This window comes from Panthera onca, chromosome D4 (genome assembly GCF_046562875.1).
Source record: "Panthera onca isolate mPanOnc1 chromosome D4, mPanOnc1 haplotype 2, whole genome shotgun sequence".
Lineage (NCBI taxonomy): Eukaryota > Metazoa > Chordata > Mammalia > Carnivora > Felidae > Panthera > Panthera onca.
Window position 1 is genome coordinate 77,098,891 of NC_138351.1, and position 13,469 is coordinate 77,112,359.

General features: G+C 42.8%; 1 protein-coding gene across 4 annotated transcripts in view; it reads right to left on the reverse strand.

The window, feature by feature from the left end:
- ASTN2 (astrotactin 2) overlaps positions 1-13,469 on the reverse strand; it is an 876,482-nt gene that overhangs the window by 311,024 nt on the left and 551,989 nt on the right. For all 4 annotated transcript variants that reach the window (XM_078436555.2, XM_078436553.2, XM_078436554.2 and 1 more), the window contains one exon: positions 11,972-12,138. In XM_078436555.2, the coding sequence (XP_078292681.2) occupies positions 11,972-12,138 (167 nt within the window). The remainder of the gene's footprint in view (positions 1-11,971; positions 12,139-13,469) is intronic.

Here is a 13,469-nt window from a genome sequence, read left to right on the forward strand (position 1 = left end):
AAAACATCCTGTCTGATTCTCAAGCCCCCTCTTCTCTTGCTATGGCAAGTTTGGAGAGCATGTGGTCAAAATGCATACTTGCAGTTGGAGAAGTTCACCTCAATCACAATGGATCTTGCATGAAAAGTGTATAATAAACTTTTGTGTACACGTCTCCGGCTTGGGAGGCTTCATTTGTTACAGCAACACAGCTGATCTTATCCTAGGATCTTTACAGTTGTGAGTTTTCTAATTCAGAAATAGTTTCCATCTCCATTTATTAAGTGTTCCTTTACTGTTTTTTAATTTTTTTATTATTTTTTGTAGACACTGTTTTCCTGTTATTTAGATTTTTAAAGGCTCCAAAACCAGTGTGGCTCAAACACCTTTTATTACAATCAAAACTTAATGTTTTATATGAAATATAATTTCTTGTCAAGTTGGCTTCCATACAACACCCAGTGCTCATCCCAACAGGTGCCCTCCTCAATGCCCATCACCCACTTTCCCCTCTCCCCCACCCCCATCAACCTTCAGTTCATTCTCATTATTTAGGAGTCTCTTATGGTTTGCCTCCCTCCCTTTCTGGTTTATATATTAAGCGTTCCTTTAAAGCCTTCTCTGAAGTTTTAGACTTCTGGTTTTAAGAGTCTTCTCGGGGCTTATTCTTAGGTATGGGTACAATATGCAGGGTTCTACAGGTTACAGACATGCATTTTAGATGCAGATCACCAGGGGCCAAATCCTGATTTTGTCTCCCATTAGCTGTGTGGCCTTGGACAAAATGCTTAGCCTCTCTGTACTTGCTCTGCTTACCTATAAAGAAGTATTCACCTCAAAGAGCCACTGTGAAGATTAAATGAGTTATGTCTGGAATTCGGTGTACCCAAACTTACAGTCAGTGGTCGCTGCTATTATTACATCCTTTTCCACTACAGAAGTAGGATCAGGTTTTCACTTATGTTTTCCCTTGTATTTTCTAGTAGAAACTGCTGATATTGAGGAAAGCTATTACTGATTTCTGTAAGTTGATTTTTCACCGTACCACATAAGGAGCTCATCAGTTCTAATACATGTACCAGATTTTTCTAAATGGATGAGTATATATTTGCCTCGTTTGGGCATTAGAACTATGCTAGGATTTTGGAATAAATTAGAAAACAGCCATTTTATTTTCTTTCTCTGGTTCAGTTTATATAAGAGAGTGGTTATGCATTCCTTAATGATTTGATAGGACCTGCCTATAAAACCCATGAGCTCATGACTTCTTTTCAATTGTAGACATTTAGCTCTCTGATCATTTTATTTTATGTTATCTGTCTGTTTAGATTTTCTACACCATCATGAGTGAAACTTGGTAATTTATATTTTCCAAGAAAATAATGCATTTAATCAAGACTTGCAAATTTATTGGTATAAAGTTGTACACAGTATTCTCATTAAATTTGCTTTATCTTCTGTGCTTCTATGGGTATGTCTCTAGCTCATTCCTAATGTCCTTGTGTTCTCTCTCCCTCTCTGATTTCAAAAGGCTTTTGCATTTTATTGATGAGGCTCCTTTTTTTCTCCTATTTCATTTATTTCAGCTTTTATTTGTATTAATTCCTTCCTGCTGCTTTCTTTGACTTTGTTTTATAATTTTTTTTCTGGCTTCTTGATTTGAATGCTTATTTGTTTATTTTCAATCTGTCTTGCTTCTCAGTACATGACACGGAGCTCTGACTGCTTTGTCCATGTTCCATGAATGTGAATATACAGTCTGCCTGCTCCTACTCATTTCTAAGGACGTGGTCATTTAAGTTTGATTTTTCTCCTTACTCGAGTGTTACTTAGGAGGTTTAGTTGTTTAAATGTAAAAAAATTCTCAAGTAGACCGATGCATCTGCTAACTAGACTGCTGTTAATATGTAATATTATTGCATTCTAGTCTGGAATATAGCTTGTATAATTTCTACTTCGGTGAATTTACTGAGATTTCATGCTCCCTTACTTAAGGGAGACACAGGTGTGGAGCTCAGAGTTTGTATCTAATTAAACCTGGGTTCAAAGGGAAGCTATGCCCCTTATCAGCCATATGAGCCTGATACAATCTATTAACTTCTGTGGGCCTCAGTGACACAATCTATTAAATGGGGATAAAAGTTATCCTTACCACAGAGCTTATGTGAGAACTGACATAACTTACCTAAAGGACAAAATAGTATCTGTCGTGTAACAGACAATGTGAAACATACGGTGCCATTGCAACACTGCTCTTGATAAATGATACATCCATACATATAGCATTCAAGTATTTTAAATAGATAAGTGTATACATAATTATTACAGTTCAAGTTAAATATGTACATTATATACATATGTATGCCTGTGTATTTATATTCGTATGCATATACATATATATACACACATATATACATGTACATATATACACATACATACATACACACATACACGCAAAGCTCAGCCCTACAGTTAAGATTCCAGTCTAGTGGAATATTTCCCTATATACAAACTGACCTGCTCCTTATTACAACCTGAATTAGGTAGAATAATGGTACCCCCAAAATGTCTGTGTCCTAACAACCATAGGTCCTTACAACCTATGGATATGTTACCATACATGGCAAAAGGAACTTTGTAAGTATGATTAAGACTTTCGAGGTGGGAAGATTGTTCTTGATTATCTAGTTGGACTCAATGTAATCAAAAGGGTCCTTATAAGGGGAGCCTGGGTGGCTCAGTTGGTTAAGCATCTGACTTTGGCTCAGGTCATGATCTCACGGTTCATGGGTTCACGCCCCATGTCAGGCTCTGTGCTGACAGCTTGGATCCTGGACCCTGCTTCAGATTCTGACTGACTGTCTCTCTCTCTCTCTCTCTCTCTCTCTCTCTCTCTCTCTCTATCTCTCTCTCATATAAATAAATAAATAAATAAACATTAAAAATTTTAAAAAGGGGTGTCTGGGTGGCTCAGTTGGTTAAGCATCTGACTTCGGCTCAGCTCATGATCTCACACTTGGTGAGTTCGAGCCCTGCATCAGGCTCTGTGCTGACAGCTCGGGCCCTGGAGCCTACTTTGGATTCTGTCTCTCTCTCTCTCTCAAAAATAAATACACATTAAAAAACATTTTTTTAAAAGGGGGTCCTTATAAGAGCATAAGAAGTAGACAAATGTGTCAGAGTCAGAGAAGGAGATATAGTGTGGAATCAGAGGAGAGACAGATAGAAACAGACTGTTCCTCTGGCCTTAAGAATCTTGCTGATGCCTCAGTTTTAGAAATTGTGACCTCCACAGGTGTAAATAATAAATCTGTGAGGTTTTAAGCCACTACATTTGTGGCAATTCATCATCAAAGCATTAGGAAACTAAAGGAAGACCGTAGCAGGGAGGCATTGCTCATGTTCAGATGAGAAAACCGGTAAGTGACTTGCCCATGGAGATACACCTTGTTTACTGTGGTGCTAGGAAGCAGACCTGGGAGTTCATATTTCAAAGCATGTGTATGAGTGTGTGTGTGCCACGTGTGTGTGTGCGTGTATGTGTGTGTGAAAGAGAAATTTTAGCCATATTACACCTGTAGGTTCATGGTTATTTATTTATCTATTTTTGTCTGGGGGTAGGAAAGGATTGTGGCTCAACAGGAGAGGAAGGAGGGGAGATAAAAGGTTTGGGGTATGCTTAGTAAGACACTTAGAGATGCGGGGAGGGGAAAAAAACAGAGACTCATAAAAACATAGGGACTCAGAGGTAAATGATCCTCTGAGTTTTGAAACATGAGAAACTCTCTCCCCCAAGCCACCTCAGGGCACAAGATGGATGATTTATGCAAAGGTCTGTTGAGTTGTTGGTTTTTTTTTTTCCATGCGACATAATTATACAGTTTCTTTAGAACATTCTGTCGTCTGGGAGATTTTCTTACAGAAATTCTAAAGAGTGTAGGCTCACAGGAAACCAGCCAAGATCTGCATGGAACTATATTTATACATATGCCAAAATGAAAACCATAAAATAAGTACAAAGATACAAACTGGGCATTTTAGCTGTAGGCAATGAATGTGTTACCCTTAACACACCTATCACATTATAGAGAATACTAGAACTAGATGGGCCTTTAGAGATTGTGCCATAAAACCTATACGTGTTTAGCCAAGAGCATGTTTTATTTAATCCCTACAGCAACATCACGAGATGGGGAGTTTCATTCCAACACAGCCACCAAGGACCTCGAGGCTGGCACTTTAAAATTCCACAACCAAGATCATACCAGCACTTTGGAAAAACCACTACCTTGACCTGGATCTTCTTACTCCACATCTAGTACTCATTTCATTTCAGCACAAATGACTATTTCCAATCTGCTTGTCTTTCAAAAGAGGAAACTGGGACCTTAGAGAGGGATGGCATTTACACAGATTCTCCAAGCAGGGTGTTTATTTATTCATGTATTTACTTGCTCAGTTATTCATTCATTCCTCAACGGTTTGTGGAGCCTATAAGATTATAGATGGCAATGCACAGACTAGAAATTTTTTCTTTAAATGGCAAAAAGAATCAGATCCTGGGGGGGTGGGGCGGGGAATGTAAAAACATAGAACATGTAAGGTCAGAAGAGCTCAAGGAACGGCATACAACACTGACTTGGACCAATGTCAGGGCTGAATCTGAGTATCCCACCACAAGATAAGACCGTAGCAGGTGGCGTCCAGCTTTACTGAATCAGACACCCGTAATGAATCCCATCCTGGGGCTGTCTGGACCATGACTCTCTGTGGCCTAGAAGGTAAGGTCCTGAGCCACAGGAACCCTACAATCCAATATCATGGGGGCCTTTCTCATGAAGGCCCTTGGGACTGTCTCAACATTAACCAAAATAAAGATTAGTAAAACTGTTTTCAGGGTGGTCTCTGCCTGAAGGTTTCACTCAAGATTTAGTTTCCAGAAAAGCCATTTTGAATGTAAGGTACCCAAGGGTATTCTTTAGAAATGAAGGAAAGAAGGAAAGGAAAGGAAAGGAAACAGAATTCCATGGGGGAATTCTGGTTAACTTATATAATGATGTATCTACTCTAAGACCCTCAACACTTGTGAGAAACATTAGCATGTCACCTAACACTAAGAAAAACATTTTTAAAAAATCTTTCAAAGCATTGATAGTAAAATGCATCCTGATTTCAGAGATGTTCGAAAGCGGAAAACGTGGGCACTTTAGAACAAGTGAATTATGATATATCACCACCGCAGGACTTGTCAGAGCCTTTACTACCCTCAGGTGCACCATGAACCTTAAAGGCAGTTATAGAGTACAATTTCCCATCCACATAGGAATGTGACCACTGAGCTACCCTTTTCTGCCTTTCAGCTGCATATGGGACTCATGTTTCACAGATCCCACAGTGGAAAAATCTCTCTGAATGAATGGATGAACTCTGTGTGCTTCAGTCAAATGTCTGTGAATATGTTTTACACCTGAGCTTTTGCAAAATACTTCAAGCAGCAGGGAGCATAAGGTTGTGATGTCTGCTGAGAACCTGGTATGTGGATGTTCTGTGTTAACTATGGGAGGTAAAATCCCGTTTCTTCGATCAGAAGTCACAGAGGTGAAAATGCAGACCCTAACCTAAAAGTCAGAAACCAAAACAAAACAAGTGGTGAATAAACACATCCCACACCTCTCCAACCAGTTACTGAAAGTCAAAATTAAGATCACTATGTTCCGTCTGGAGGTCAGCGTTTTCCACTCCTAGAGAGGATGTGTGGCTAGACGTGCTCTTTCGGCCCAGATTTTTAAACACATTTTCATTACATTGTTAATAAAATTACATTTACATCCCATTCAAATTTGAAGAGAGACGCTTGGGTTATCTCCTGTCCCAACTTTACCTCCTAAATGGCTGTGAGATCCTTCTGGGTCACGGTTTCCTCCTCTGAAAGATCTGAGAAATACTTGAAACTTCAAAAAATATGAATGACCTTGATCACAATTTCTTATTTAAAAATACAGGGAACAAAAATATATATACAGGGAACATCTCTCTTAGCAAATTATGCCAGGAAAAGGTGTTCACCCCCTGAAACAAACAAAACACAATAAAACAACAAAAAACACAACCTTCCTTTTGTCAAGCCAGGACTACTATATAATCCACCATATGTTTGGGGGGGGGGGTTGTTTGTTTTGCCTTTTCTGTTTACTTCAGTTGCCAAGAAGCAAAGAGCTAAATTTATCTCCAGTTGAGTAATGCCCCCATTTCAGGCTCCTGCAACCATTTTCTCTCTCTGTCCTTACACATGGCTCTGGTCAGTCCTAACTTTATAGGACATGTTTTTTTTAATAGGTTGGATTTATGTGGATAATATTAAGTCCTTGTCAAAGAATGCACGAAGTACATCATAAACACACATACACAAAAGATACCAACTTGGTTGCTAGGTAACCAAGCAACCTGTAATTGCTTGGGGATGCTCCCTCACCTGTAAAGATTCATTCTAAATGCTTCAGCTCAGTTTCTGATGACCTTCTCAACTTCTCTCAAATTCACCTGCTTCTCTCTACCCTGCTAGTACCTGTTGCTCTATCAACATCAATCAGGACCAAGTGAGGCTCAGCCACCTGTCCTCAGTGTCCCCTCTGTCCCAGAGTACAAACTCAATGCCTATTTGCGTTCTCAGCATCCCATAAAAGGCCAGGTACAGAGTAGGTGCAAGAAACCCTAGACAGATGAATTCCTTAATTCAACGGTTATGGTTTTGAAGAAGTTCTTGGGGCAAACAGTGGGGAGTGACAATGGGGATACCCAGGTGACTACGACCTAGTTCCTGATCATGAAGACGTCACAGTGCAATGAGGTCCACACATGAAAGCAGGTAAGTCAAAAGAGCAATGGGGTGACCACAGAGAGAAGCACTGGGGTGCTGTGTGATCCCAGAGAAAGATACTTTACTCAGTTGTGTAGACCAGGGGCTGGCTATCAAGGCAGCTGGCAGGAGGTCCAGTCTGCAGGGTGTCCAGATATCACTGGGATAAATTAGAATTCAAAGCTACCAAACAGTCCTTGCAAGAGCGTCTTGTGGGTAGAAATGAAAAAAAATACAAATCAAAATAAAACAAGAAAAAAGGTCCTTTCTTTGCACGCCCTAACCCCACTTGCTAAATCCCGAGCCAATATTTAAGCAGTATCCACTTGAAAGGGCAAGGTATTCTATTACCCAGCTCCAGGGTAACTACACTTCTCACTCCCGCACCCCATGGGGCTCAGAGAAGACTTGTCAGAGAAGGTTATATCCACACTGAGTCTTGATGATGAAACAGAGCTGTCTAAGCTAAATGGCCACAGGCAAGGGGTGGGGATTGATGGTACAGAGGAGGAGGAGAGGCAGATGGAACAACATTGTCAAAATTCCAGATGTGCAGGCCAAGAAGAGGCCTCATTCAGGACGAGGGACACAACTGGAATTGCAGCTGGAAAGACTGGGCTGGGGACAACTGCTTTAGCCATGTTAAGTGAAGAACATCATTTAACAATTATTATGTGAGCACCTACTAATTGCCAGGCACTGTTCTAGGTGCTGGAGACAGGGTGGTAAAAAAGACCTACAATTCCGTTGCCAAGTGATTAAATTAGCTGGCTTTACACCTATTAGACTGGCCACAACTGCCATTCGCTGGGTGCTCATGCGTGCTGGCCTCTGTGCATACATAATTCCATTCAATCCTCACAACTGCATCTGATTCTACTTAAAAGGAAAGGCTCACAGAAGTTTAGGGACTTGCGGGGCGCCTGGGTGGCGCAGTCGGTTAAGCGTCCGACTTCAGCCAGGTCACGATCTCGCGGTCCGTGAGTTCGAGCCCCGCGTCAGGCTCTGGGCTGATGGCTCGGAGCCTGGAGCCTGTTTCCGATTCTGTGTCTCCCTCTCTCTCTGCCCCTCCCCCGTTCATGCTCTGTCTCTCTCTGTCCCAAAAATAAATAAAAAAAAAAAAAAAAAAAAAAGTTGAAAAGAAGTTTAGGGACTTGCTTAAGACCACACAGCTAGAAGTGGCCAGAGGCTAGGAATAACAGCAGGTCTGTCTTGACTGAGACTAGAGCCACACAGCCTGGGTTGGAGCCCTAATGCCCCCATGTACCAGCTGTGTGACCTTGGGAAAGTCACAGAGCTATTCTGTGCCTGGTTTTCTTGATGGTAACTGGCGATCATAATAGTACGTCCCTTGTAGAGTTGTTAGGAGAATTAAAAACCGGCTCTTCTAATCGAAGCACTAACCACAGCCATGGCACAGAAGAGGCACTTCATAAAAGTTAGCTGCTGTGACTCACTGGCTGCAAAGAGGTTTACTGAACCTGAGCCTACCCAAGGAACTCAGCAAGGTCACAGAGCTCTGATCCAATCTGGAAGGTCTCCTTGAGCAAAGGTTTGTTTCCCTTGCTTAATTCAATTAGGTGCTACATCTCTCTACCAACTTTCTCACAAGTACCTGCTAATGGCTTTCATTGTTTTGTTTACAGTGCTTCTAACAAGTGTGGGTAACTTCTCATTTGCATCCTTAATAGGCAATCTTCAAAACATGTTGACACTGCAGTTGGTTTTAGGAGACCTGGGTTTTATTTTCTTTTTTTGTCCTGTTTATCAGCATTTGGATGGGCTTCAACAGCTGCCAGCACACTCCCGCCCATTCATTCTTATTTAAGACTTTCAGAGTTCTTCTTATATTTTGGATATTAACCCCTTATTGGATATATCAACACCAAAAACAGCAACAACAACAAACAATCCAATCAAAAAATGGCCAGAGGACCTGCACAGACATATTCCCTAAGGAGACGTACCAATGGCCAACAGATTCATGAAAAACTGTTTCAATATCACTGAATGTCAGAAAAATGTAAATCAAAGCCACAATGAGATATCCCTTCAAATCTGTTGTTAAGGCTAGTATCAAAAAGACAGGAAATAACAGGTGTTGGCAAGAATGTGGAGAAAAGGGAACCTCAGTGCACTGTCGGTGGGAATGCAAACTGGCGCAGCCACTATGGGAAACAGTATGGAGTTCCTTAAAAACTTAAAAATAGAACTACCCTACGATCCAGCCTGAAGAAAATGAAAACACTAATCAGAAAAGATATGTGCACCCGATGTTTACTGCAGCATTATTTACAATAGCCAAGATATGGAAGCAGCCCAAGTGTCATCAATAGATGAATGGAGGGGTGCGTGGGTGGCTCAGTCCATTAAGTGCCCAACTTCAGCTCAGGTCATGATCTTATGGTCCATGAGTTCGAGCCCTGAATCGGGCTCCGTGCTGGCAGCTCAGAGCCTAGAGCCTGCTTCGGATTCTGTGTCAATGTCTCTCTCTGCTCCTCCCCCACTTGTGCTCTTCTCTCTCTCTCTCTCAAAAATAAATAAACATTTTTTAAAAAGTTATAGATGAATGGATAAAGATGTGGTGTGTGTATATGTACACACACACACACACACACACACACACACCATGGAATACCACTCAGCCACATACAAAGAATGAAATCTTACCATTTGTGACAACATGGATGGACCTAGAGGGTATTATGCTCAGGGAAATAAGTCAGACAAAGAAATAAAAATACCACACAATTTCACTGATCTGTGGAACCTAAATATCAAAACAAAGAACAACAACAACAAAAAAAAAACAGAGTCATAAATATAGAGAACAAGCTAGCAGTTGCCCGAGGGGAGGTGGGGGCAGGGAAGGACAGGGGCAAAACAGGGGAAGGGGCTTGAGGAACAAGCTCCAAGTCTCATGTGGTTGCAAAGTACGACATAGTAAATAGAGTCAGTACCAGTGTATTAACTTTCTATGGTGACAGATGACAAGTACACTTACTGCGGTGAGCGTCCCTAACGTATATAAATGTCAGATCACTATGGCGCACATCTGAAACTAATTTTGTATCCCAACTCTGCTTCAATTAAAAAAAAAAGACTTTCAGAGACTTTTCCTGATAGGGAAAGTTAGGTGATCCTGTCTCACAAACCTAAAAACCAAGAACTTGAACACCTCGAGTCACTGAGCAAGTGAGGGGCTATTGTCCCTACTCATCATTCACTGTAATTATTTAATTTAACAAATATATACAGTGCCAACTCTGTGCAGGGCCCTGTTCAGAAGCACTTTACAGACACTCATGGAAACTGTGAGGTAATGCATTTTAGTCCTCATCACAACTCCATAAAGAGATACCATTATCATGCCTATTTTACAGAGGAGGAAAGGGAGACACAGAGATGTTGAGTAACTTGCTCATGGTCACACAGCAAGGAGGCAGCGAGCTACGTTACTAACCATGTGACCTTGGACACACGACTTACCCTTAAGGGAGTAATTAACAGGAAGTAACTGTGCACTCTTCACAACCGTCATTATATTGGGGCAAATATTAAAAGTTTAGACACGAGCAAACTGAAGATCAGGGGTTCTCAGAGACTTGCCCAATGCCTAAGAGAGAGTTATCTCCAGAGCTTGGATGAGAACGGGAGTCTGTCGATTCCCCTTGACCTCTGCAGTGTGCTTCACTGGAAGCTGGTGACAGTCGCTATGTCACAATCCATTACTGCTCTACCTGCTGTTCCTACTGTTTTTTGCAACAGAAAGACTACCCCACCACCAGGTACACAGGGAGAAAAATAATGATAAGAACACGGCTGATTCTGTATTCAAGCCTCAGATCTAAGCCCATGCATAATTTACTCAACACTGCCCTGCAGTCACTTAAGCTGAGGAGACACAGCTATAAATTCAGGTCTGCATACACTAATTTATTTCTTATTTATTTTGCTGATACATATCTAGGGCCTGCAGCAAGCCGTTGCAACACCTGCTCAAAGGCACCTGCAGCCCCCAGTGTAACTGAGGCAGAAGGGGAGACCCTAAAGCAAGTCCCAGAAGGAAAACTAGAACCCTGGACGAGAACCATGCAGATAAAATTAATTTTCTGTTAAACTGAGTTCAAACTCATACACGCTCCCCCACCCCCTTTTGCATAATATGTAGGACCGAACAGGCTCTTGCTAAATGCCTTATTCTGTTTTCCGATCTTAGCAAAGCACTGAGCATATTTTGATGACAGACATTCTTGCACGAGCACTGGATTATTTTTCTGAGTCACAGAATGTCAAAAGATGAGGACATTTTTAAATAGGAAGATGTCACCAGAAAGAGACTGAAGAAGAGAGGGGAAAAAAAGCAGTGCCATTTTCAAGGAATAGCTGAGGATCAAGCCCTACCCTGGAGGCCGTCCATGACAGAGGTAATTCCCAGTTCACTCCTCCGGATGGAAAACTAGGTAAACGGGATGAAACGTTAGGTGTCATTGGCCAAAGATCTCATTTTGCATGTGGTCAAACTGCGGCCCAGAGAGGGAAAGGGACTTGTCCCAGGCTACTCAGCAAGCTGGTCCCAATGCGCCCACTCTTTCAGTCTCAGACACACTGTAAAACTCCACTGAGTCCTTAGCATTTGCCTGCATGGCTTCCTTTCCGCCTCCTCGCCTCCACTTAATTATCCTTACAGATAGGGCGTTAGGGCATAGAGAGGCCATCCCTGAATTTGCACTGCTAACTCCCTGCAGACAGTCTGGCCTAAGCTTTTTCTCAAGCACACACCTGCTGGTTTCTCAGTGACACTTTGAAGGTGCCTGCTCTGGTCTCCAAGCTACACTGGCCAGGGCTGCGGGGGAGACACAGAAGGGGCAGGGGGCTTCAGCAGAAAATAGTCCTGACCCTAAGACACCGCCTGAGCACGGAGTCCATTTATTGGAAGTATTAATCAATTATTTATTTTACTTCTTCCTTTCTTCTTCCCAATACCCCACAGAAGCCTTTTGCTTCTTGGGCTGAAAAGGCAGACACAGAAAGGCCATTTCGTTGACGGGCAGGCCCGGTCTGGCCTGACTGCAGTGTCTGACCTTTTTTCCACATCTCCCACCGAGGGGAAGGGCCTCGGGGACAGAGACTCACCCGCAGAACATGAAGATGGTGCTGGAGGTGGCATCAGAGGGCAAAGGCAGCGTCTGCTGCAGGCACAGCTGCTCACAGCCACCGTTGAAGCCGTCCGAGCAGTCGATGCCTTTGGAGTGGTCGTAGCATCCGGAGCCGTCCTTCATGGGCCTCAGCTCCTCGGGGCACTGCTCGGGGAGAGAGCGACAGGGCAGTCACGGCCAAGGAGGTGGTGGGTCCCACTGAGCCCTCTCCTCCCACTTTCTGAGAAGGGCCATGCGTCAGAGACCACAGAGGGGGTGTCAAAGTCTTGTCTGGCCAATTAATAGTTGTATGGTCTCTCTGAACCTCACTGTGCCCACCTGTGAAGTGGGACTTTTGTCAGTATCCGCCTGGTAGACGTGTGAGAATAGGAGGAGGTACCGTGGGCAAAGTGCTCAGAACAAAGTGCTCAGAACAAAGTGGCTCATGTGGCAACTGCACAGCAAGCCTTAGCTGCTATTACTATTGACCCTGCGTGAATCATCATCATTATTGTGTTTGTTATTATCCAGTAGGATCTGCCACTGATAAAAAAAAAAATCACCCTGGCAGGCAGCCAGGTATACTTTAAAGAGTTCCTACCGACATGAGTTTTAAACTCCAGCTCTTCCTCTCCTCATTCTGTGACCTGGGACAAGGTAGTCACCATCTCTGAGCCTCAACCTCCTTATCTGTTAAATGGGCAGAGCACCTACACTTATGCGTTTGTTGGAACGCTTCAACTGGATCCTGGGAGTGCATGTCCTACTTCGGAATTTGGCACGCAATCTGGTACTCATCAAACGTGAGTTCTCTCCCTTCCTGTCTTGAATTTGTCTTTTCGTCTCCATCCCTGTTTCCAGAGTCCTGAATGGGACCCCTTCATGGCCACATAGGGAGCCTGCAAATTCCAGTTAGGCCTCCTCCACACCATCCTCCTAAGTGGTATTTCTCAATCATCACTCCCCAGCTTAAATAAGTAACTGCATTTTCCAGAACAATAACACTTTGAATCTCCCTTCAGCAGATAGGCAAGGTCTTCTGTAGATGTTTCAGCTCCTGTTTCACCAGGAACACCTGTCTCCAGGTAAACAAACCCGTAGCCCTCTGGTCCCTAAAAGTACCCTGGTGACTCCAATCTTGAGTGACCTCAGTCAAATGCTCTTCTGAGTGTGCCTGGCATCTGCTAAGTGTTCCATAATTGGAAGATCCTATACTGTAGGGACAACTGGCTATATAATTTATTTTCCATCATTAGATGAGCTGAGCTAATCTTGTCCAGTCCAGCAGACAGAGAAGCAGTTTCCAACTTCTCTTGCATTCGGGACCAAAAATGAGGTACTAGGTTTTAATTTCAGTCACCCTTGCTGGCATTTCTTGTCCACAAAGATTAACACCCAGAGCTCAGCCCTCCTCATCCATCACTGGACATCACTGATTAAAATGCCCCCACTGCACACCCCACACCCAGCTCCCCGGTCCCTTCTCCAAGCCTCCA